Raw genomic sequence first — 26550 nt, 5'->3', positions numbered from 1 at the left:
TGCTCCATATAAAGCTGTGCCATATATAATGCTCTGCACAGTTCATTATGGCCCCATAGATGCTCCATAGAAAGCTGTGCCATATACAATGCTCTGCACCTTTGATTATGGCCCCATAGATGCTCCATAGAAAGCTCTGCCATATACAATGCTCTGCACCTTTGATTATGGCCCCATAGAAAGCTGTGCCATATAAAATGCTCTGCACCTTTGATTATGGCCCCATAGAAAGCTGTGCCATATACAATGCTCTGCACCTTTGATTATGGCCCCATAGAAAGCTGTGCCATATACAATGCTCTGCACCTTTGATTATGGCCCCATAGATAGCTGTGCCATATAAAATGCTCTGCACCTTTGATTATGGCCCCATAGAAAGCTGTGCCATATACAATGCTCTGTACCTTTGATTATGGCCCCATAGATAGCTGTGCCATATACAATGCTCTGCACCTTTGATTATGGCCCCATAGATGCTCCATAGAAAGCTGTGCCATATACAATGCTCTGCACCTTTGATTATGGCCCCATAGATAGCTGTGCCATATACAATGCTCTGCACCTTTGATTATGGCCCCATAGAAAGCTGTGCCATATACAATGCTCTGCACCTTTGATTATGGCCCCATAGATAGCTGTGCCATATACAATGCTCTGCACCTTTGATTATGGCCCCATAGATAGCTGTGCCATATACAATGCTCTGCACCTTTGATTATGGCCCCATAGATAGCTGTGCCATATATAATGCCCTGCACCTTTGATTATGGCCCCATAGATAGCTGTGCCATATATAATGCTCTGCACCTTTGATTATGGCCCGATAGATGCTCCACATAAAGCTGTGCCATTTATATAATGCTCTGCACCGTTGCCCCATAGGTACTCCACATAAATCTGTGCAATATACAATGCTGCTGCTGCTGCAATAAGAAAAAAACACATACTCACCTCTCTTGCATGCAGCTCCTCAGCGTCCCGTCCCGGCGTCTCTCTGCACTGACTGATCAGGCAGAGGGCGGCGCACACACTATATGCGTCATCGCGCCCTCTGACCTGCACAGTCAGTGCGGAGAGACGCCGGGAAGATGGAGCGGCGCCCGGCGTGTGGAACGCGGACAGGTGAATATGTAATACTTACCTGCTCCCGGCGTCCCGCTCCTTCCCCCGGACAGCTGGTCTCCGGGTGCCGCAGCCTCTTCCTCTGTCAGCGGTCACCGTTACCGCTCATTAGAGGAATGAATTTGCGGCTCCACCCCTATGGGAGTGGAGTCCATATTCATTTCTCTAATGAGCGGTACCATGTGACCGCTGAACAGGGGACGAGCTGCGGCACCGAAGACCGTGGGACGGGCAGGGGGAGCGCCAGGAGCGCCGGGACTAGGTTAGTATGCGACACGCTCTCTCCCCCTCACCCGCCGACCCCACCGACGACCGTGACTCGAGTATAAGCCGAGAGGGGCACTTTCAGCCCAAAAATTTGGGCTGAAAATCTCGGCTTATACTCGAGTATATACGGTATACAATGCATAGTATGTGGAGAAATACATGTCAGTCTACAGAGTTGATCTAGGAGCCGCCTCTATGGTGTCGGCCTCTTGGCCTAGTTATCTCAGACGCATAGTCCTCAGCAGGCATTTAAAAGTTTTTTGTTTTGTCTTTTTTCTAAAATGCTGAAAAGTTTCAGAGTAAAGCATGCATGGCTTCAGTGACACAACCAGTCTGATTCATACTACCTGGGGTTCTAGCTGCATGAATTTACTATTAAGCTCACTGTAAAAGCGTTGTACCATGAGCAAATTACACTTTAACCCCTTTCTGACTGAGTTACTAATAATCGGTCCCTGCGTCCTGGTACTTAGTGACTCGGGACGTATTATTACTGCATGGTGATCGTTCGAGCACACAGGCTGTGCGTTCATTATTGTTGCCAGGTGTCAGCTGATTCTGACAGCTGACATCCGGCACTAAAGTGCCAGGAGCAGTCGTGCACCGCTCCAGGGACTGTAACCCCCTAAATGCTGCAATCGAACGTTCTGGGAGCAGGCAGAGGGATGACAGCCCCTCTGCCCTTGGATCGGAGACCCTGCGGCATGACGCAGGATCCTGATCATTGCCATGCCTTGCAGCGCTGGAGTCCTGGGTTCAAACCCCACCAAGGACAACATCTGCAAAGAGTTTGTATGTTCTCTCCGTGTTTGTGTGGGTTTCCTCCGGGTTCTCCGGTTTCCTCCCACATTCCAAAGACATACTGATAAGGAATTTAGATTGTGAGCCCCATCGGGGACAGCGATGATAATGTGTGTAAAGCGCTGCGGAATATGATAGCGCTATATAAAAATAAAGATTATTATTATTATTATGGTGACCCAATATCGTCATGACGACATCCAGGTCACCAGAGCTAGTAAAGTTGCTAAATCATACTCAAAGCATGATCAGCAACTTTGTCTGTCAGGGCAGAGCTGACAGTTTGCATAGCACAGGTATGCTGCTGCATCACCATGTTACCTAAGCGATCAGCCTGCAAAAAATGATAGTCCCATAGTGGGACAAATTAAAAAAGTAAAAATAAATCTTTTAAATAATTGTAAAAATATTTAAAAAAAATCACAGAATTATAATAAATTAAAAAATCTAAAGATATTGTACACAGAAATAAGTATTTGTATGAAAATAAAAATAAGCAAAAAAGTATACATATTTGGTATTGCGGGGTCCGAAACAACCTGACCTATAAATCTGTCCCACTAGTTAACCCCTTTAGTGAACACCATAAAAAATAAAAATAAAAACATCAAGTAAAAAACAATGCTTTATCATAATAGCACTGAACAAAAAGTGGAATAAAATCCAATAAAAAAGGATTTAAATAAACATGGCACAGCTGAAAACGTCATCTTGTCCCACAAAAAAAAGCAATCATATAGCTTCATCAGCTTCATCAAATAAAAAAAGTTATAGCTCTCAGAATAAAGCGATGCAAAGATAAATATTTTTTCTACGAAATTGTTTTTATTGTTTAAAAGTGTCAAAACATAAAAAGTGAGGTATAAATGAGGTATCGCTGTAATCATACTGACCCAAAGAATAAAACTGCAGTATCAATTTTACCACCCGGGGAATTATATAAAACTCCCCCCCAAAAGAAAAATTTCTGAATTGCTGTTTTTTGTTCATTCTGCCTCCCAAAAATTGGAATAGCAAGTGATCAAAAAATGTCATGTGTCTGAAAATGGTACCAATAAAAATGTGAACTCATCCCGCAAAAATCAAGCCCTCTGTGGGCCAAAATATGGAAAAATTATCGCTGTCAAAATATGTTGATACAAAAAACTAGTTTTAGTGTGTGACAGCAGCCAAACATAAGCCTATAAAAATCTGGTATTGCTGTCATCTCTCCAACCTGAAGAATAAAGTCGCCTAATCACTTATACTGCATGAAGAACTGCGTAAAAAATGAATAAAACCAATTCTTCACCTGCTGTTGATTTTTTCATTCTGCATGCAAAAGATCACAGTAAGGCTCGGTGCACATTTATCCTGCGCTCTGCGCTTACACCGGGGTTTCCGTGTAAATCTCTGAATTATGTGATTCAGACGGAAACCTCGACAGAAGATTCCCTATAATGAAGCAGATGAAGGCACTGTGGACGTCGTCTAACCTGTGATGCGGTGTGTCCGTCTTTTTAGGATTGCATAAAAGTGCCATCGGCCACAGTTTTGTGCACTTCTGAAAAGAAGGACACCGCTGAACAGAAGCCAGACGGAGTCCAGAGTAATTCTGCTGCATCATTATAGTGAATGGATCCCACGGGGATTTAATCTGCATCACGCCACTCAGAGATTTAGATGGAAACCCCAAAGTAACTGCTCAGCGTAGAGCACCGGATAAATGTGATCCCAAATGCTTGCAATAAAAGCTTCAACTCAATCCACAAAAAAAGCAAGTCCCCACTCAAGTCTGTCATCTGTTAACGGAAATATAGGAGGCTTCCACGTTACTGGTAGTACAAAGACTCAGGAAAAGTGAAATGGCTCCACACCCTCCAAAAGAATTTCTGCAAATTGTCCGCTACCAAATCCAAATGCCCCCCTCCCTTCTGAGCCCCACAGTGTACCTAAACCACATATAGCTTCCACATGTTTGCCATTTCTGAAGTGAAGAGAGCCCACCTAACTTACGGGTGCATGTCACCAGAAACACGGATTGGGAATAACGTACTGGTGACTGCAATGGCAGTTTGTGATTTTCACTCGGCAACATTCATTGCTGCTTGTTTCTGGAAAATACCCATGGAGTCAAAATTGTCACTACACCTGTAGATAAATTCCCAAAGAGGTTTAATTTCCACAATGGGGTCACTTGAGGGGGGATTCTGCTCTTCTAGCAATTAGAGGCTCTGTATATGGAGTCCACAACCTGTTTTAGGAAAATCTGCATTCCAGTAGACATATAGCGCTCCGTTCCTCCCGAATCTCTCCATACGGCTAAGTAGTACTGTACAGCCACATACTGGGTATTGCCACGCTCAGTAGAAATTGTGGGACAAACTATGGTGCCATTTTTACCCACTTTTTTTTTATGGTAAAAATGTAGTTATTTTTTCATCACTGCCCAATGTTATACAATTCTGTGACACACCAGTGGTGTCAATATGATCACTGCCCCCCCAGATGAATTCATTGAGAGGTGTAGTTTGTAAAATGGCGTCACTTATTAGGGGTTCTGCTGTTCTGGCACCTCATGGGATCTCCCAATGGGTCATGGCACCTGCAAACCATAACAGTAAAATCTGGCATGATTACATGTAGTGTATTGGCGCACTCAGGAAAAAAATTGACCCCAGTTTGTTGTAAAAAAAAATTCCTGTTAACCCTTAGAAAAATTAAAAACTTGTGTCTAAAACAACATTTTAGCGGTAAAACTGTAATTTATTCTTTCTTCACTGCTCAATGGTGTCAAATTCTGTGAGGCACATGTATTGTCAATATGATCACTTTACACCTAGATCAATTCATTGGGAAATGTAGTTTGTAAAAGAAGTTCACATATAGTTTTTTTTTTTGTTGTTCTGGCACCTCAGGGACTTTGCCAATGTGACATGGCACCCTCAAACCATTCCAGCAAAATCTGAACTCCAATATGGCGCCTCTTCCCTTCAGAGCTTTGCACTTTGCCTCAAAAGTAGTATTCCCCCACATATGGGGTATCGGCATGCTCAGGAGAAATTGCACAACAAATTGTATGGTGAAATTTCTCCTGTTACCCTTATGAAAATGCAAAATTTGCGGCCAAAATAAAATTTTTGTGGGGAAAATGTGATTTTTTTTATTTTCATGGCTCAACGTTATAAACTTCTGTGAAGCAACTGGGGGTTAAAAGTGCTCAACACACATCTAAATACATTCCTAGTGCGGTCTAGTTTCCAAAACGGGGTCACTTGTGGGGGGTTTCCACTGTTTAGGCACATCGGGGCCCTCCAAACGGAACATGACATCCGCTAATGATTCCAGGAAATTTTGCATTCAAAAAGTCAAATGATGCTTCTTCCCTTCCAGGCCCTGCCATGCACCGAAATAGTAGTTTTCTCCCTCATATAGGGTATCGACATACTCAGGAGAAATAGCACTACAAATTGTATGGTTCAATTTCTCCTATTACCCTTATGAAAATGCAACATTTGGGGCTGAAAGCATATTTGTGGGGAAAATGTGATTTTTTTTTTAAATTATTTTCACAACTCAACGTTATAAACTTCTATGTAACACTTGAGAGTTCAGTGTGCTCACCACACATCTAGATCAGTTCTCTGAGGGGTCTAATTTCCAAAACGGTGTCCCTTGTGGAGGATTTTCACTGTTTAGGCACATCAGAAGCTCTCCAAATGCGTCCACCAATTGTTCAGCAAATTTTGCATTTAAAAAGTCAAATGTCACTCCTTCACTTTCGAGCTCTGCCGTGCACCCAAACAGTGGTTTTCTCCCTCATATGGAGTATCGGCATGCTCAGGAGAAATTACACATCAAATTTTGGGGTGTATTTTTTCCTGTCACCCTTGTCAAAATAAAAATAATTGGATCTGAAGTAAATTTTTTGTGTAAAATGTTCATTTTTTTGCTTTCTGTGAAGCACCTGATGGATTCATAAAGTTCTTGAACGTGGTTTTGAGCACCTTGAGGGGTGCAGTTTTTAGAATGGTGCCACTTTAGGTATTTTCTGTCATATAGACCCCTCAAAGTGACTTCAAATGTGATGTGTTCCCTAAAAAAATGGTTTTGTAAATTTTGTTGGAAAAATGAAAAAATCGCTGGTCAACGTTTAACCCTTATAACTTAGCAAAAAAAAAAAATTGGTTCCAAAATTGTGCTGATGTAAACTAGACTTGTGGGAAATGTTATTTGTCAACTATTTTGTGTGACATATCTCAGTGATTTAAGGGCATGAAAATTCAAAGTTTGAAAAGTGCTAAATTTTCAAAGTTTTCAACAAATTTCCATTTTTTTTTTTTTTACAAATAAACACAAGTCATATTGAAGAAATGTTACCACTATCATGAAGTACAATATGTTACAAAAAAAAAACATTTTGAGAATCAATGGGATTCATTAAAGCGTTCCAGAGTTATAACCACATAAAGTGACAGTGGTCAGAATTGTAAAAATTGGCCTGATCATTACCGTGCAAACCACCTTCGGGGGTAAAGGGGTTAATCAATAGATCTTCGAATAATAATTTCCACAATTGGATATGTTTAAGAAAATATTTATGTTCTGAGATAATCTTATACATGTGACTGCAGTGTACAGTGTAATATCTGAGAGGAAGCAAAAGAGAGATTACAGGCAGAACAGCATGGTATTGCAGCTGATTCGTTCTGTGAGGTAAAACATGTTTAAAGTCAGGCAATAAATGTTTTACCTCATAAAAAGAGTCAGCTATAATCCCATGCTGTCCTGTCTGTACACTCTCTTGCTTCCTCCCCTGCCCAGGAGCTGTGTTATGATCAGGCCATGTTCCTGTACGGTCAGACACAGCCATTCCACAGTACACAGCAGGGGCACATTTATAAAGATGCTTTCACATTGTGTTCTGTGTTCCCGTCTGGGCATATATCTGAAATACCCCACAAAATGGTGTCGGGACGTATGTGCCGGTTGGGCCATAGACTGTAATAATGATAGCAGAGCAAATGTACCCTCTGAAGTGCATCATTTTTAGTGTAAACCTACAGGAAGCCGATACTCTGACGTAGTAGACTGCATCTGAGTCTCCACCTCCCGTAGGCGAAAACTCCCAAAAAAGTGCATGGCAGAGCTTATGTTTGCACTGCCACCACCATTGGCCTCATCAGTGCATGTGTCCGGACCCCGTTCTGCGGAGGGATTTCAGACATGTCGCGATGGGGACACAGAACACAATATGAAAGCACCCTATGTTTCATAAGTATAGAGAATGGTACGTTAAAGGGAATGTGTGAAAACTTTAGGACAGTTTACATATCTGATCCTTCTGACTCTCCCGTTCGGAATGTATAATGTTGATTGCAATAATGACTGTCAGTTACTGCTGGCCGTGGCTTATCTCCTGGGAGTATCAAGGATTGGGAAATTCAGCAAGCCGATTCTTCTTTGGCCTGACAGCAAAACAGGATGAAATGTGACTACACCAGAGACATTGGGATTTAACATAACAACAGGGAAAAGGAAATTTAGTAATTAAATAATCTAACACCCCCAACTATTAATGAGAACGATGACCATAAAAGAAGAATATTAAGAATGGCTTCCTACTATATTAATGCTGGGTAGCCAATTGTAACTCGCCACTCCCTGTAATTGCTGGCTCTGTACAGTAGGATAATATCATTTATTGTAATTGATTACAGACTGTGTGCACATAGCGAGGCACATATGTTCTTCTATATGAATGGCAGATAACTATTTATAAAGCACCAGACTAGATATGCAATGTCGTACAATGGCAAACGGACAAGAGTGAATAGCACAATATGTCTGTTTCATAATTGCACACACCCAAAGAATTCCGGTCTTCCTTGGCAGTGCTTTCCACATATTGTCTTTTGACCTATTGTGACACATTTTCCTGCCAGATACAGAGACAATTCTGTTGCTGCTGCACATGTGAATCTGTGGTGGGAATGTGTCAGATCCGATTCACATGTTGGTATTGGCAGCAGGAGCACTTCATCATGGCTCCTAGTCCAGCCATATTGAAAAGTCAATATCCTACAAATTACTCTCAAGCCCAAAGCACTTATAATAGAATGTCAATAAATGGCTATAAATATCGATACAAAATTACAGGCTTTATTAGAACATGCTTTGTTTGGGCCCTTTATTTGACCATGCTACCTAACTGGGTTTTTACAACCAAAGTCAGGGTACAAAGTACCCAGAAAACACCACTCAAAAGAGTATAAAATATAAAGATTTTTATTAAAGATTAAATGTAAAAAAGACATGAACCAGAGAGTAAATGGGACATGTAAGAGGATTCAAAAGGGGATAAAATCAAGTAGATAAAGGTGGGAGGAGGTTTTTACAAAAAGTAAAGCATAGCAAGGTAGTCTATATCAGACAAAGCAGGGAATATCAATGAACTTCCATGATTCATGTAAGAATTTGCATGTAAGGCATGATACCGTAAATCATAGTACAGACTATTAAGACGGTATAGTGACAAAAATAGTCAGTCCATCTACAGTGGGGAAATAAGTATTTGATCCCTTGCTCATTTTGTAAGTTTGCCCACTGACAAAGACATGAACAGTCTTTCATTTTTCGGGTAAGTTAATTTTAACATTGAGAGATAGAATATCAAAAATAAAATCCAGAAAATCAAATTGTATAAATTATATAAATTTATTAGCATTTTCCAGTGAGAAATAAGTATTGGATCCCTCTGGCAAACAAAACAATACTTGGTGGCAAAACCCTCGTTGGCAAGCACAGTAGTCAGACGTTTTTGTAGTTGAAGATGAGGTTTGCGCACATGACAGGAAGCCATTGTCTTTCTGGAAGACCCAGCCACAACTCATTTTTTATGTCCTGGCGGAGGGAAGGAGGTTGTCACGCAGGATTTTATGGTACATGGCTGCATTCATTCTCCCATTGATGCAGAGAATCACCCCCAAAACATTATGTTTCCACCTCCATGCTTGACAGTGGGGACAGTGTTCTTTGGGTCATAGGCAGCATTTCTCTTCCTCCAAACTTGGCGAGTTGAGTTAATTCCAAAGAGCTCAATTTTTGTCTCACCTGACCACAGCACCTTCTCCCAATCACTCACAAAATCATCCAGGTGTTCATTGGCAAACTTCAGACGGGCCTGCACATGTGCCTTCTTGAGCAGGGGGACCTTGCGGGCACTGCAGAATTTTAAACCTTTACGGCATATTGTGTTACCAAAGGTTTACATCTTTGATTATGAAAAACAGGTATAACAGGAAATCATACTCCAAAATGTACATTCAGTTTACCTTTTTTTGCTCTCAAATGTCCAATATAATCTCCTTTTTCTTTATCAAGTCATCTATGTACTGGCATGGACAGCCCTCTTCAAATGATCCCACAGATGGTCAATGATATTCAGGTCTGGGGACTGGGATGGCCATTCCAGAACAGTGTAATTGTTCCTCTGCATGAATGCCTGAGTAGATTTTGAGCGGTGTTTTGGATCATTGTCTTGCTGAAAGATCCATCACCTGCGTAACTTCAACTTTGTCACTGATTCATGAACATTTTTGTCAAGAATCTGCTGATACTGAGAGGAATCCATGGGTCCCTCAACTTTAACAAGATTCCCGGTGCTGGCATTGGCCACACAGCCCCAAAACATGATGGAACCTCCACCAAATTTTACTGTGGGTAGCAAGTGTTTTTCTTGGAATGCTGTGTTTTTTTGCCGCCATGCATAACACCTTTTTGTATGACCAAACAACTCAATCTTGGTTTCATCAGTCCACAGGACCTTCTTCCAAAAAGAAATTGGCTTCTCCAAATGTGCTTTTGCATACCTCAGCTGACTCTGTTTGTGGTGTGCTTGCAGAAACTGCTTCTTTCGTGCGTTGTATAGTTGACCGATGCACAGTGACACCATCTGCAGCAAGTTGATGCTGCAGCTCTCTGGAGGTGGTCTGAGGATTGTCCTTGACTGATCACACCATTCTTCTTCTCTGCCTTTATGATGTTTTTCTTGGCCTGCCACTTCTGGCCTTAACAAGAACTGTACCTGTGTTCTTCCATTTCCTTACTATGTTCCTCACAGTGGAAATTGACAGGTTAAATCTCTGAGACAGCTTTTTGTATCCTTCCCCTGAACAACTATGTTGAATAATCTTTGTTTTCAGATCATTTGACAGTTGTTTTGAGGAGCCCATAATGCCACTCTTCAGAGGAGATTCAAACAGGAGAACAACTTGCAAGTGGCCACTTTAAGTAGCTTTTCTCATGATTGCATACACCTGGCTATGAAGTTCAAAGCTCAATGAGGTTACAAAACCAAAAAAAGTGCTTTAGTAAGTCAGTAAAAAGTAGGTAGGAGTATTTAAAACAAGAAAATGATAAGGGTGCCCATACTTATGCACCTGTCAAATTTTGTTTGAATGCAGATTGCACATTTTCTGTTAGTACAATAAACCTCATTTCAAGGCAGAAACATTACTGTGTCCAACAGTTATTAGATATATGAAACTGAAATAGCTGTTGCAAAAAAAACAATTTTTATAAAACATTAAGCTTAAGATTAATAGGGGTGCCCAAACTTTTTCATATAACTGTATATTGGCAAACAGGACAAAAGGACAGAACATCCAGCAATATGGAGGCAAAATTTTGGTCTAGCCCAGTATTCTGTCAAGTGTATGTATTTCCTGATATATCTAAGTGTTCATACAACTATACATGTAAAGAAAGTATTTGTGCTTATAATATTGTGCTGAATCAGATTAATACTGAAGTATACACCTATAGTAATCTATAATATAACGCTGGGAGCGTCACTCTGTCCGAAGCCTTTATAGACTGCGCAAGCGCAAGCGCCGGCGCAGTCTGGGCCCCACAGAGCGACGCTCCCAGGAGATCGCGGTATGCGTAAGCGATGAACGCACACCGCGATCTCCAACAGAGAAACAGGGACGAGCCAGGAGGCGGAGGGTGAGTATACTTACCTGTCCCGTTCCACCGACGCCATTCCGGGCCATGAATATCCCAAAGCTGCCGGAATCGGCGCCTGCGCAGTCCGCGCTTTCCGGCGCCATTTTCTTGAAGACACATTGCAGTGTGTCTTCAAGAAAATGGCGCCGGAAAGCGCGGACTGCGCAGGCGCCTTTTCCGGCACCAGGAGGACACAGAAATTCTGTCATCCTGGTGCCGGAAAAGGCGCCTGCGCAGTCCGCGCTTTCCGGCGCCATTTTCTTGAAGACACACTGCAATGTGTCTTCAAGAAAATGGCGCCGGAAAGCGCGGACTGCGCAGGCGCCGATTCCGGGAGCAGGGGGATATTCATGGCCCGGAATGGCGTCGGTGGAACGGGACAGGTAAGTATACTCACCCTCCGCAAGTAACAAATTGCTGTGCCATGAGGCTGTGGCACTTCATGCCACAGCTATTTGTTATTTACGCCACTTACATCCACAGCCACCGCACCCACCACAGCCACCGCACCCAGCACAGCCACGCACAGCCGCCGCACCGAGCACAGCCGCCGCACCCAGCACAGCCACGCACAGCCGCCCACAGCCACGCATAGCCGCCCACAGCCACACACAGCCGCCGCACCCAGTACAGCCGCCGCACCCAGCACACACGCACAGCTGCCGCACCCACCACCGCACCCAGCACAGCCACGCACAGCCGCCGCACCCAGCACAGCCACGCACAGCCGCCCACAGCCGCCGCACCCAGTACAGCCGCCGCACCCAGCACAGCCACGCACAGCCGCCCACAGCCACGCACAGCCGCCCACAGCCACACACAGCCGCCCACAGCTGCCGCACCCAGTACAGCCGCCGCACCCAGCACAGCCACGCACAGCCGCCCACAGCCACGCACAGCCGCCCACAGCCACACACAGCCGCCCACAGCCACCGCACCCAGTACAGCCACGCACAGCCGCCGCACCCACCACAGTACCCAGCACAGCCACGCATAGCCGCCGCACCCAGCACAGCCGCCTACAGCCACGCACAGCCGCTGCACCCAGCACAGCCACGCACAGCCACCCACAGCCACGCACAGGCGCCTACAGCCACGCACAGCCGCCGCACCCAGCACAGCCGCCGCACCCAGCACAGCCACGCACAGCCGCCGCACCCAGCACAGCCGCCGCACCCAGCACAGCCACGCACAGCCGCCCACAGCCACGCACAGCCGCCCACAGCCACGCACAGCCGCCGCACCCAGCACAGCCTCCGCACCCAGCACAGCCGCCGCACCCAGCACAGCCGCCGCACCCAGCACAGCCGCCCACAGCTGCCGCACCCAGCACAGCCGCCGCACTCAGCACAGCCGTCCACAGCCGCCGCACCCAGCACAGCCGCCACACTCAGCACAGCTGTCCACAGCCGCCGCACCCAGCACAGCCACACACAGCCGCCCACAGCCACGCACAGCCGCCCACAGCTGCCGCACCCAGTACAGCCGCCGCACCCAGCACAGCCACGCACAGCCGCCCACAGCCACGCACAGCCGCCCACAGCCACACACAACCACCCACAGCCACCGCACCCAGTACAGCCGCCGCACCCAGCACAGCCACGCACAGCCGCCGCACCCACCACCGCACCCAGCACAGCCACGCACAGCCGCCGCACCCAGCACAGCCGCCTACAGCCACGCACAGCCGCTGCACCCAGCACAGCCATGCACAGCCGCCCACAGCCACGCACAGGCGCCTACAGCCACGCACAGCCACCGCACCCAGCACAGCCGCCGCACCCAGCACAGCCACGCACAGCCGCCGCACCCAGCACAGCCGCCGCACCCAGCACAGCCACGCACAGCCGCCCACAGCCACGCACAGCCGCCGCACCCAGCACAGCCGCCGCACCCAGCACAGCCGCCGCACCCAGCACAGCCGCCCACAGCTGCCGCACCCAGCACAGCCGCCGCACTCAGCACAGCCATCCACAGCCGCCGCACCCAGCACAGCCACACACAGCCGCCCACAGCCACGCACAGCCGCCCACAGCCACGCACAGCCGCCCACAGCCACACACAGCCGCCGCACCCAGCACAGCCACCCACAGCCGCCGCACCCACCACAGCCACCGCACCCAGCACAGCCACGCACAGCCACCGCACCCAGCACAGCCGCCTACAGCCACGCACAGCCGCTGCACCCAGCACAGCCACGCACAGCCGCCCACAGCCACGCACAGCCACCGCACCCAGCACAGCCGCCGCACCCAGCACAGCCACGCACAGCCGCCGCACCCAGCACAGCCACCGCACCCAGCACAGCCGCCGCACCCAGCACAGCCACGCACAGCCGCCGCACCCAGCACAGCCGCCGCACCCAGCACAGCCGCCGCCCACAGCCACACACAGCCGCTGCACCCAGCACAGCCACCCACAGCCACCCGCACCCAGCAGCGCCACGCACAGCCGCCCGCACTCAGCACAGCCGCCCGCACTCAGCACAGCCACCCGCACTCAGCACAGCCGCCAGCACTCAGCACAGCCGCCCGCACTCAGCACAGCCGCGCGCACTCAGCACAGCCGCCCGCACTCAGCACAGCCGCCCGCACTCAGCACAGCCGCCCGCACTCAGCACAGCCGCCCGCAATGATGGGGGCGCAGGATGGAGCAGCACGTGATAGGATGGGGGCGCAGGATGGGAGCACATGACAGGATGGGGATGCAGGATGGAGCAGCACATGACACGGTGGAGCAGCACATGACAGGATGGGGCGCAGGATGGAGCAGCACTTGACACGGTGGAGCAGCACATGACAGGATGGGGATGCAGGATGGAGCAGCACATGACACGGTGGAGCAGCACATGACAGGATGGGGGCGCAGGATGGAGCAGCACATGACACGGTGGAGCAGCACATGACAGGATGGGGATGCAGGATGGAGCAGCACATGACACGGTGGAGCAGCGCATGACAGGATGGGGGCGCAGGATGGAGCAGCACATGACACGGTGGAGCAGCACATGACAGGATGGGGAAGCAGAATGGAGCAGCACATGACAGGATGGGAGAGCAAGATGGGAGCAGCACATACCAGGATGGAGACCATATACCAATATAAATGCTCGCCACCCGGGCGTAGAACGGGTTCAATAGCTAGTAAACCTATATACAGCTGTGGCAAAAATTAAGAGACCACTGCAAAATTTTCAGTTTGTCTGATTTTTCTCTTTATAGGTATATTTTTGAGTAAAATGTAAATTATTCTTTTATTCTATAAACTTCTGACAACATGTCTCCGAAGTTCCAAGCAATACATTTTTGTATTTTTTTCTGAAAAGGAGAAATGGTCAAAATTACAAAAAAAATCCAGTGCATTCAGACCTCAAATAATATAAAGACAACAAGTTCATAATCATTTAGAAACAACAATACTAATGTTCTAACTCAGACAGAGTTCAGAAATCAATATTTTGTGGAATAACCATGATTTTTAGCACAGCTTTCATGCATCTTGGCATGTGTGCCACCAGTCTTTCACACTGCTTCTGGCACAAAAATGTAAGCAGTTCTTCTTTGTTTGATGGCTTGTGACTATCCATCATCCTCTTTATTACATTCCAGAGGTTTTCAATGGGGTTCAGGTCTGGAGATTGGGCTGAACATGACAGGGTTTGATGTGGTGGTCTCTTAATTTTTGCCAGAGCTGTGTAGTAATAAAAGATAAACAAAGCGGGCCCAGGCCAAAGATAAATAGTCAATGAAAAAGACCACACAAAGCTGCCAAAATACTGCAACCTCTACCTTGCCCCATTCACAATTTTCAGATTTATATTTTTAAAATATGTAGAAAACCCGATATCATTTCCTTTACACTTCTCAAATACTTGCTACTTTGTGTGATGGTATATCACATAAAATCCCAATAAAATACATTTAAGTTTGTGGGTATAACATGAAAAAATGTGGAAATGTTCACGGGTATGAATACATTTTCAAGGCACTGGTATATATTGGTACTCTCTAGTGTTTACATTTTGTAATAGAGATCTACTATGTGTCTTGTGATTCAATTTTGATTACATATTGAATAGACACTATAAGGCTGAGTTCACACTAGCATATAAAAAATCTTCCAATTTTCTTCCAGTAAAAAAATGAATGATTTTTCATCTGTTGACATTCATATGCAATCTGCTTGCAATCCATATGGCACTAGTTTTTATACATCGGCGATGAATAAAATTAACAAGATCAAAATTAGTTTCCTATGTTAATAGTGGCTATGTATCCATAAAAACTGATGCTGTATTCTGTTGACTTGTATGGGATCCAATTTGGTTGCATCCATACACTTGAATGGGGAGGTCTCAAATACGACTTCAGAATATTGCATGCTACAATTTTTTTTCATGCGAACATTCGGTCCATGCAAAAATACATAATCTGAACAGCTCAATTGCAGAACGTTGGTCCTAGTGCTGTCTTTATGATGTCAATTCTTTCCGTCGGTAACAGACTGTACATACAGTTGTGTGAACGTGGCCTTAGAGCAGTGCACGACGCCACTGTTCAACTGCTCTCCACAGTCAAGATGAGAAATTCCAGTTATTTGTATAAAAGGCTCAGGAATAAAAACCCTATGGAATTACAACATAAAATATAGGAAAAAAATAATCTTCAGCGTCCCCATCTTCCGGCTCTCTGCAGTGACTGTTCAGACAGAGGGCACACAGATGTGACGTCATCGTGCCCTCTGACCTGAAACCTCAGAGTTAGAAGACACGGAAGACACCGCAGTGCAGGAATGGGGTGAGGTAAGTGCTAGGGCCCTGAGTAAGTGGCAGGGGCTCCACTCGCGGGGGCTGGCAGCGGGCTCCCATAGAGCCCTGGTGTCCCCGACAGCGAATGGGCCCCAGCTCGTTCTCAGGGCCCTGGCGTTGTTTCACATGCTGATTAGTGGAAGAAAGGGCCGACGGCCCCTCCTCCACCAATGCATTCACCCAGATACAGACAGCATCCATGTCCAGATGGAGCCCCCCATAACCTCCTCATTTCCAGCAAAAGACACCCATGTCCAGCATGAGCCCACTTAGCCTCCCCATGTCCCTCAGGAGCCCCCATAGCCTCCCCATGTTCCTCAGGAGCCCCCATAGCCTCCCCATGTTCCTCAGGAGCCCACCATAGCCTCCCCATATCCAGCAGGAGACCCCCATCTCCAGAAAGAGCCTACCGTAGCCTCCCCATATTCAGCAAGAGACCCCCCATACCCTCCACATGTCCAGCAGGAGACCCCCATAGCCTTCCCATGTCAGCAGGAGACCCTCATAGCCTCCCCATGTCCAGCAGGAGACCCCCATAGCCTTCTCATTTCCAGCAGTAGACCCCCAAAGCCTCCCCATGCCCAGCAGGAGACCCTCATAGCCTCCCAATGTCCAGCCAAACATCCCATACACATAAAAGAAAAAAAGAGCACCGCATACTCACCTCGCTCCTGATCCACACTGACTCTCCACAGTGCACAGCTGACACGATGAAATGTCATCATCACATCAGCTGTTTCACATGCTGATTAGTAGAAGAAGGGGCCAGTGGCCCCTCCTCCACCACTGCATTCACTGCAGATGCAGACAGCAGAGACAGTGGGCAGTCTGGTGAAGGAGGGCACAGTGTGGCCTGTGGGCTACTGGTTTCAGCCCCTCGGCTCTCTCTGTCCGCAAGCTGGACTGGAACAGTCAGAGGGCCATATGTGGCTCATGTGCTGCAATTTCCCAACTCCATGTGCACAAATGCGGCCCAAAGCTTGGAAGGAACCTCCACCATGCTCCACTGTTGTCTGCAGACATTCATTATTGTACCTGCCCCAAGCCCTTTGGTGAATAAACTGCCATTTGCTACAGCCAAACACAGGTCCAGGAATATGTGACAGTGACAAGTTTTTAGCAGTTTAGCTGTTTACCAAAACATATTCAACATAGTTATCATTATGGGCTTAAAGTACAGGCTCTCAGCTCTAATTTGAGAATATTTACATCCTAATTGTAAGGGATTAGGAATTACAGCTGTTTAATCTGTAGCTGCCTCTTTTTAAACAGACCGAAAGTAATTGGACAATTATCTCAAAAGCACTTTAATGGGCTGACTCTTCGTAAATATCTCATCAATTAGGCCGATAAAAGGTCTGGAGCTGATTCCAGGTGTGGAATTTGCATTTGGAACATGTGGTCAAAGGAGCTCTCAATGCAAGAGAAATAGACCATCATTAGGCTGAAAAGATCCATCAGATTGCAAAAATGTTAGGAGAGGCCACCAACAGTGGTACACTGGTGAGCTTGGGAGCTCAAAAAGGCCTTAACTTCCTCAGAAGACAAAAGTGGTGTATGATCGTAGAATCCTATCTATGGTGGAGAACCCCCCCCACACACACACACTCAATGTTCACCCAAGTGAAGAACACTCTCCAGGAAGTAAGTGTTTCAATATGTAAGTCTACCATAAAGAGAAGAGAAAATACAGAGGATTTACCACAAGATGCAAACCATTAATCAGCAGCAAAAAATGCAAATGCCAGATTACAGTTTGCCAAAAAACATCTAAAGAAGCCAGCCCAGTTATGGAAAAGCATTCTTTGGACAGATGAAACTAATATAATAATAATAATCTTTATTTTTATATAGCGCTAACATATTCCGCAGCGCTTTACATTTTGCACACATTATCATCACTGTCCCCGATGGGGCTCACAATCTAAATTCCCTATCAGTATGTCTTTGGAATATCAACCTGTACCAGAATGATGGGAAGAAGAAAGTATGGAGAAGGCTTGGAGCTGCTCACAATCCAAAGCAGACCACATTCTCTGTAAAACGTGGTGGAGGCAGTATGATGGCATCGACATGCATGGCTTACAATGGCACGGAGTCACAGAAGCTGCCGGATGAATTCTGAAGTGTACAGGGCTAAACTTTCTTCACAGATTCAACCAAATACAGCAAGATTGATTGGGCAGCGATTCACAGTACAGATGGGCGATGACACAAAACATACCGAGAAAGCAACACAGGAGTTTTTTTAAGACAAAGAAATGGAATACTCTACAATGGCCAAATCAATCACCAGATCTCAACCCCATCGAACTTGCATTTCACATGCTAAAAACTTAAGGCAAAAAATCCCATGAACAAGCAACAACTGAAGTCAGCTGCAGTAAAGGCCTAGTAAAACATTACAAAGTAAAAAGTATTAAAAATGAACATTTTATTTATGGTAAAGTTCATTTGTCCAATTGCTATTGAGCCCCTAAAATGAGGAGGCTTTGTAGAAAAATTGTTGCAATTCCAAAACGTTTCACAGGATATATTTTTTTCAACCCGTCTAATTAAACCCAAAAGTATACACTTCAATTGCATCTCAGTTGTTTCATTTTAAATAAAAAATAGTGGCACACAGAGCTAAAATCACAAAGATTCAGTCACTGTCCAAATAGTTCAGGACATAACTGTATTTCACATTTTGACCCATCAGCCCACAGCACCTGCTACCATTTTTTCTGCATACTAGTTCCTTTGCTTTAGTGCATAGTCGAGTGGTTTTGTCTTGCTTTAATTTTGAAGGTATGACATTGGAGCGCCCCCACGTTAAGGGCAATGAGGTACTCGGTACCGGGTCTTTCGGTTCGGGGGATGTCACGGTGGCCTGACCCGGTCCGTGGCCCTTTGAGGGGCGTCCAATTAATAGGTCTTGTTTGGCTAGTGTTCGTGACGCCACCTGTGGTATTCAGTCAGGGTGACCGACGCTGCTAGGTGTCCGTTGGGGTGATGGAATGGCAGCTAGATGTTGTAACTTCCCACAGGTGAAGTGTGTCCCCAGGGCTACCCTTGAGGAGTAGATGGTAATGGTGTAGGTCGCAGTAAATGACGAAGACACAGGGTTGCAGTCTCTTTACCTCTTTACTGAAGGCTTCGGCATCCGCAATCCAGAGCACTGCTAACAGGGCTGGCTGAGACCGGCCGGTCCGAAGGCACATCCAGAGTTCCCTTTGCAGGTGGAAATCAGTAGCCTTCCTACTAGCAACTGTGTGTTGTAGTACCTCCCTGCTGAGCACCACGGGATAGTCCTCACAACTGTCGTGTATGTTTCTGTTCTCTCTCTCTCCGTCCCCCAGATGGTATGGATAGGACGCACCCGTATGATGGGGTAGGCCTGGAGCTATTTTATAGGGACCCTAGAGACGCCCCTCTCCCACAATTGCCTCCATTGTCTTCATTAGGTGTAAAGGTGAGACAGCCAACCTAGAGTTAACTGCCCTGCCGTAGTTCAAAGTAATGCGTAGAGTCTATTACTTCCTCGGCGTTCCGGCCGCCGGCTAAGCGCCTCAGAAGGATGTTGCCGATCTTGGGGCATGACTCCTCCTGGTTCTATCTCCTTTGTGCTGTGATCTCGTTTCTCACTTCTCCACAATATACTTCGCTTCGTGTCCTTTCTTAGGATGCCGCCGCAATGAGGTGCAGGCACGGCTCCATAACGATCTGTCTTGTGCTAGGCCACTGTCAGGATCCCACCCCTGACAGGGACCTCCCTGAATCTTCCCAAGCAACGCTCTCTCTCACTAGATGTTACCTGGGCAAAACCCAGTCAGCTTCTCTCTAACTTCCTATCCAGCCCCCAGTTTTACCAGAGTGTGAGGAGTGTCCTAATACATAGAACCTTTTGCTCCCCTGGTGGCCGGAGTGTAATGTGTGACTGTGATACCTGGTCAGGTGAACTCCTTTAGTGCCATCAGACGTAACATCACTCCCCTTAGCGGCAGAGCAACAACCTGCAACGACCAGGACTCTGGGGCGCTGCAACATTTTGACCAAAATTCTTCCATGAAGATCGCTTCTAGGCAGACTTCTGCAAATAGTATATGGGTGTAGCTGGGTCCCACTGTACCTGCCATTTCTGAATTAATGGCACTGCTAGACATCTTTCTTTTTTTAAAGTTAAGTAAGTAGGATGTCTCTTTTATCTGTGGCACTAAGTTTCAATGCCCGACAACTGGGTCTTCAGTTCCCCATTCTTATTTTTGCAGCATTTTTTCCTTCCTAGTTTTCCACAATACTGTAATTAGCTGTAATAGGGCAGCCAGACTGATTAATGCTGCCTGTGTTTCACATCAGGGTTTCTTTAATAGTGCTTAGGTCTCCCTGACTGATTGACAGGAACAAAAAAACCTATAGGACTAACAGCCATTGTATTAGACCACAGTATATATAATGTAAGTTGATTGTTCATTACCAACCTCCAGTATTTCTGGAGTTATTAGACTATGCAGAACATTTTGCAAATAGAAATGAGTCTTAAATTAATTTACCAAGTAAACAGCACAGTTTGGTTGGCACAAGCCTTCCAGTACAGAAACAACTAGTGCTAAGAGTTATTCTGTACTCACATGCCCATGTGTCCACGTTACACAGCCCCCTACTTTGCACGAAATAGTCCCACTGTGAAAATATCCAAGGATGTGAAGTACATACTCAGTGTCTGCAGTCCAGACTCGCCCTCGATCTCTGGACCGCCACCAATTAAAAGGTTCTCACCTAATCAGGTGGATAAGGAAGCATCTAATAGATGGGAATAACCCAATAAGCGCTGTTACCTCACCATTCCGGAGAATGACGAGGACAAAGTCACACCAGATATCTCTGTTCTGTGAACACAGCAGGGCATGGTAACACAGAACCCATAATAAATAAAGACTCAGACACTCAAGTTGGAGAACAGTGGCCGTGTAGTTTATTCAGGGTTACATGAATAACTTAAATAAATAGTAAACCAAAAAAACATCAAACTTTTTACCGAACCAATCTGCCCGTATACAGGACAATTTTACCCACAAATAAACAACCACGACAAAAGGAAAATGCTTTAAAATAGGGGGGAGGGCAGGATCTGCTTTCTTCACAGTAGCTGTAATGAGCAAAACTGAGGGGAATCTCAAACTAAAAATAGAACACTCTTCCCGCTTTTTTCAAACTGCCAATCAGCAGTGAATCATCTTCCCGCCTTTTTCCAAACTGCCAATCAGCAAGCAGTAAAATAGCACCAATACCAACCAGCTATAACCAGAAAACTGACAGAAAAAAGTGATCTCTGACTGAAAGAGAAAACAGTGAAATAAATACACTTAATGAAGAATTCAATATAATTCAGATCATCATTACAAAATAATAGGGTCCGTGTTCTCATGCGACCCCCCCTATACTGAGCCACGGGGTGGGGCTTTCATTATATTACATTATATTACATGACCCCTCATGTTGCCCTCCTGTTCCCCTCATATTTGATGTTCTAGAAATTCAGAATATGCACCAAAACCTGTGTATTCTACCCAGAAATGAAAGAAGTATGAAGCACCAAAATCTTTCCGAATATGGCCAAAGCAAATATGTCTAGTCAAAGGAGAAGGATCTCATGACACGCACATGGGAGGCGATTTATCAAATGTGTTCATAGATACCTGAGTGATAGGAAGCTGAAGCTACAAGGGAAAGGCTTCCACTTGGTAACTCTACACTTATACATGCACAGTGCTCATTTTAGTTTAAAGTCTTAATTGCATTTGTCTTATTACTATTAATGGCAGACTGCTAGGTTTTCTATACAAGTTTTTTCCTCAATATATAAGCTTACTTCTATTCACATTAGGGTATAAATATTCAACTAGCAGGATCCGAAATGGGAACAATACAGAAAATGTTTGTTTTTTTCCTTTACAATCGGCTTGATCCTTACGTCTAGAGCTCTCTTAAAACATCAAGCATCAGAGAAGATGTGGGCTGAGTGGTAGAGAGATGTACAGTGCAATGTGATCACAGAAGACCAAGCAATGTCTCTGTACCAATATAAGTATACTATATACAGCAGTGAGCCACTCCGCTCCATCTCTGTAGGTTCTCTGCGGTATCTGACCAAAGACAGTAGTAACAGATCATTTAAGTCCAACAAGACACAAGAGAAAGAATATGCATAATAGGGATCAACCTTAACATGTTACATATAGTTATCCCTCTTCTACATATCAGTTCCATATCTTGTTGCTATTGTCTAGCTTTATATATATTCTTTTGTCTACTCTGCCTATGTTGTATGGATTAGCAAACTACTCTATCTGGTGCTTCTATTATGATCGCACTTACTTGTAATTTTGACTAAGCTGGCAGCATACCTTACATTGAATTATTGTGATGTGATATGTAGAACGGTTTTAATTTCTTTATGCTATACTGTATTATGATCTAGACATTTGTCTATCTTTGTCTGTATTCATATTGTCTCGTTCATTAGAATTGTTGATTGTGCTTCTAAGTTGTATGGGATACATACCACTTGCTTTTGTATTGATGTGGTGCCCCCTATCCCCTTTTGTTTATACAAAGCATTTAAAGGTACCTTCACACTAAACAACTTTCCAACGAGAACGACAACGATCCGTGACGTTGCAGCGTCCTGGATAGCGATCTCGTTGAGTTTGACACGCAGCAGCGATCTGGATCCCGCTGTTATATCGCTGGTCGGAGCTAGAAGTCTGGAACTTTATTTGGTCGCTAGATCGGCATGTATCGTCGTGTTTGACAGCAAAAGCAACGTTGTCAGCAATGTTTTTACATGGAGCGTGAACGATAAGTGAGTCGCCGTTACGTCACTGGATCGCTCCTGCATCGTTCTAGAGTTGCTGTGTTTGACGTCTCTACAGCGACCTAACAGCGACGCTCCAGCGATCTCGTTTAGGTCGGATCGTTGTCTATATCGCTGGAGCGTCGTTTAGTGTAACGGTACCTTAAGTCCTACTGTACACAGCACCATACATCCTATCATCAAAACAATGGTTCAACAGGTTATTTGGCCGACTGCCATCTCAGCATCTCTCCCATACAAGGGAGCACTCCTGTGCTCTCTAGGATAGAGCCACGGATAGAGACTCCTAGGGGGCGTCTTATCTTATAGAGAAGAAAAGGATCAACAGTCTGAAATTGGACACTTTGGATCCTTAACTAGCTTAAATTGTCAATCTATTATTATTATTCATTTATATAGCACCATTAATTTCATGGTGCTGTACATGAGAAATGGGTTACATACAGAGTTATAGATATCGTTTACAGTAAACAAGTTTACAGTGACACACTGGTACAGAGGGGAGAGGACCCTGTCCTTGCGGACTTACATTCTTTGGGATAGTAGGGAAGAGGCAGAAGGTAGGGGGTGAGACGGCGGCTCTGGTGAGGCGGCGGCTCTGGCGATGCGGCAGCTCTGGCGAGGCGGCAGAATGGTTATTGCAGGCTGTAGGCTTTCTTGAAGAGATGGGTTTTCAGGTTCCGTCTGAAGGATCCGAGGGTGGTGGATAATCGGACGTGTTGAGGCATGGAATTCCAGAGGATGGGGGATATTCTGGAGAAATCTTGGAGGCGGTTGTGTGAGGAACGATTAAGTGTGGAGGAGAGTACGAGGTCTTGGGAGGATAGGAGATTACGTGAGGGAAGATATTGGGAGATTAGTTCAGAGATATAGGGAGGGGACAGGTTGCGGATGGCTTTGTAGATCAGTGTTAAGGTACCGTCACATTAAACGACGCTGCAGCGATAGCGACAACGATGTCGATCGCTGCAGCGTCGCTGTTTGATCGCTGGAGAGCTGTCACACAGACCGCTCTCCAGCGACCAACGATGCCGAGGTCCCTGGGTAACCAGGGTAAACATCGGGTTACTAAGCGCAGGGCCGCGCTTAGTAACCCGATGTTTACCCTGGTTACCAGCGTAAAAGTAAAAAAAACAAACAGCACATGCTCACCTGCGCGTCCCCCAGCTTCTGCTTCCTGACACTGACTGAGCTCCGGCCCTAACAGCACAGTGGTGACGTCACCGCGGTGCTTTCACTTTCACTTTAGGGCCGGGCTCAGTCAGAGCAGGAAGCAGACGCGCAGGTGAGTATGTACTGTTTGTTTTTTTTACTTTTACGCTGGTAACCAGGGTAAACATCGGGTTACTAAGCGCGGCCCTGCGCTTAGTAACCCGATGTTTACCCTGGTTACCAGTGTAAAACATCGCTGGTATCGTTGCTTTTGGTGTCAAACACAACGATACACGGCGATCGGACGACCAAATAAAGTTCTGGACTTTATTCAGCGACCAGCGACATCACAGCAGGATCCTGATCGCTGCTGCGTGTCAAACGAAACGATATCGCTAGCGAGGACGCTGCAACGTCACGGATCGCTAGCGATATCGTTTAGTGTGACGGTACCTTTAGTAGTTTGAACTGGATTAGTTGGGGAATTGGGAGCCAGTGGAGGAGTTTGCAGAGGGGAGAAGCAGGGGAGTAGCGAGGAGAGAGGTGGATTAGCCGGGCAGCAGAGTTGAGGACAGACTGGAGTGGTGCAAGAGAGTTAGCGGGGAGGCCACAGAGGAGGGTGTTGCAGTAGTCAAGGCGGGAGATGATGAGAGCATGCACAAGAGTTTTGGTAGATTGTGGGCTGAGGAAGGAATGGATTCTGGCAATATTTTTGAGTTGGAGGTGACAGGAGGTGGCAAGAGTTTGGATGTGCGGTTTGAAGGACAAGGCAGAGTCGATAGTTACCCCGAGGCAGCGGATTTCAGGTGCGGGAGAGAGCGTGATGCCGTTTACCATAATAGATAGATCAGGTAGGGGGGATATGTGAGATGGGGGAAAGATGATGAGTTCGGTTTTGTCTACATTGAGTTTTAGGAAGCGAGAGGTGAAGAAGGAGGATATGGCTGACAGACACTTCGGGATTCTGGACAGCAGAGAGGTGACATCGGGGCCAGAGAGGTAGATCTGAGTGTCATACTGAAGGACCAGCTTTAGAGCTATATACCTTCTTCACAGATGGACATGCTACTCTGGCTAAAATGTGTATTAGTCATCAGGAAATGTAAGAGGCCCACAAGCTTTTATTTGACATGACCTTTTTTACTAGAAAAGGATAACGACAGGCACACTGCAACATTAACCTAAAATATAACACAAACTCCTCCACAAATGAACAGCTCAATGGCTCAATTATTGAAATATACTGCTTCCAATTACAGCTGGGTCTATCTGGAAACCGGATACCATGCATTTTGCCCTCAGGGGTTCCATCGATATCACCATCACACTTGATGGTTAGTGCAGTATGTAGTGTTACTTTTCCTGTCCAAATCATGGACACCATGATTACATCCGGCACTGCCCTAGTGATGGGGTAGCATGCATCATAAGATAAGCTGTACCTCTATTATCAAAATTTTTCATCATATCATTAACACTGATTTTATATATATATTTTAAAAACAGTATGAACGGCCTGTGACCATTCAAGACTCCTGGAGACTGGTCAACCGCGGCATTGGACACACTACCAGAGTCTCAAAAAGCAGCATCACTGTAGAAGACTTTGAAACAATTGACGCTGGCTACTATATTTGCAAAGCACAGAATCTCCGAGGACAGACAACACTTGCTACCAGAGTGGACAGATATTAAGTGGACCCTCCATCCCTGACAAGAATGCCTTAAAGGCAAAGCTTACAAGATTCCTTAAAACCTCAATCCAATTTCACCAAAGCGTATTACCGGCAGAACAAATTCTATGTCTTTCCAGCTGCCCATGTGTACTGAATATATCATCCAGACGGTCAGATGTGGAACATGTTGGTCTGAGAAGATACTGCATGAGGGTTATTTGTACAATAATCAAATTCATAGACATTTATTTGTATCCAGCCAAGTACATTATGTATAGTATTCCATTTAACTGTGTATCATATTAAAAAAGCAAATAAATACTTATTATTTTTCATTATATTTAGCTTTGAATAAATCATCACAGAACAGATCAGTCAGAAAAATCATTTCAGCCACAAACTGCAGTGTCTTTCAGGGTGTAATGGGATTACATGGTGGAGAGTCATGTTTAGGTACTGTATACCAAGTGTATAATATTGGCCAGGTAAAAATCCACACGTTATCATGCTTCTCTATGAATCAATATGTTGTATATAGCTTGACCTGAATTATTCTCAAATGTTTCCCTTGTTCGGGGGGGGGGGGGCTCAGCCATAATACCCAAAACAGTCTTTGGCCAAATGTGGAGATAAGAAAAAGCAGGTCCTTAAAACTGTCCAGGGATAGAAAAACATGGCTACTTAATTACAAGAACAGCATCACATCTGCCTTCAGGTTGTCTGTGATATTGCAACTCGAACGTAAACACTTCAATGGACCTGAGCTGCAGTACTCGATGTAACACTTGTGTGGTACTGTTTGTGGTAGAAAGACTATGGCCAATCCCTTTATTGCTAACCTGAACCAAAGCAACAGTAGCCAGCTAATATGAGAGCGATTC

General features: G+C 45.6%; 1 protein-coding gene across 1 annotated transcript in view; it reads left to right on the top strand.

Annotated features, from left to right (window-relative positions):
• The window catches only part of PDGFRL (platelet derived growth factor receptor like), a 277185-nt gene extending 251178 nt beyond the window's left edge, over nucleotides 1-26007 (top strand). Inside the window, exon 6 of the mRNA XM_077279675.1 lies at nucleotides 25500-26007. Within this exon, the coding sequence (XP_077135790.1) occupies nucleotides 25500-25688 (189 nt within the window). The 3' untranslated portion in view covers nucleotides 25689-26007. The remainder of the gene's footprint in view (nucleotides 1-25499) is intronic.
• Nucleotides 26008-26550: the final 543 nt, after the last annotated feature.

The sequence above is a fragment of the Ranitomeya variabilis genome, chromosome 1 (genome assembly GCF_051348905.1).
Source record: "Ranitomeya variabilis isolate aRanVar5 chromosome 1, aRanVar5.hap1, whole genome shotgun sequence".
NCBI classification, from domain to species: Eukaryota; Metazoa; Chordata; class Amphibia; order Anura; family Dendrobatidae; genus Ranitomeya; species Ranitomeya variabilis.
Note: the sequence above shows the minus strand (reverse complement) of the source record. Positions and strands in the feature narration are given on the sequence as shown.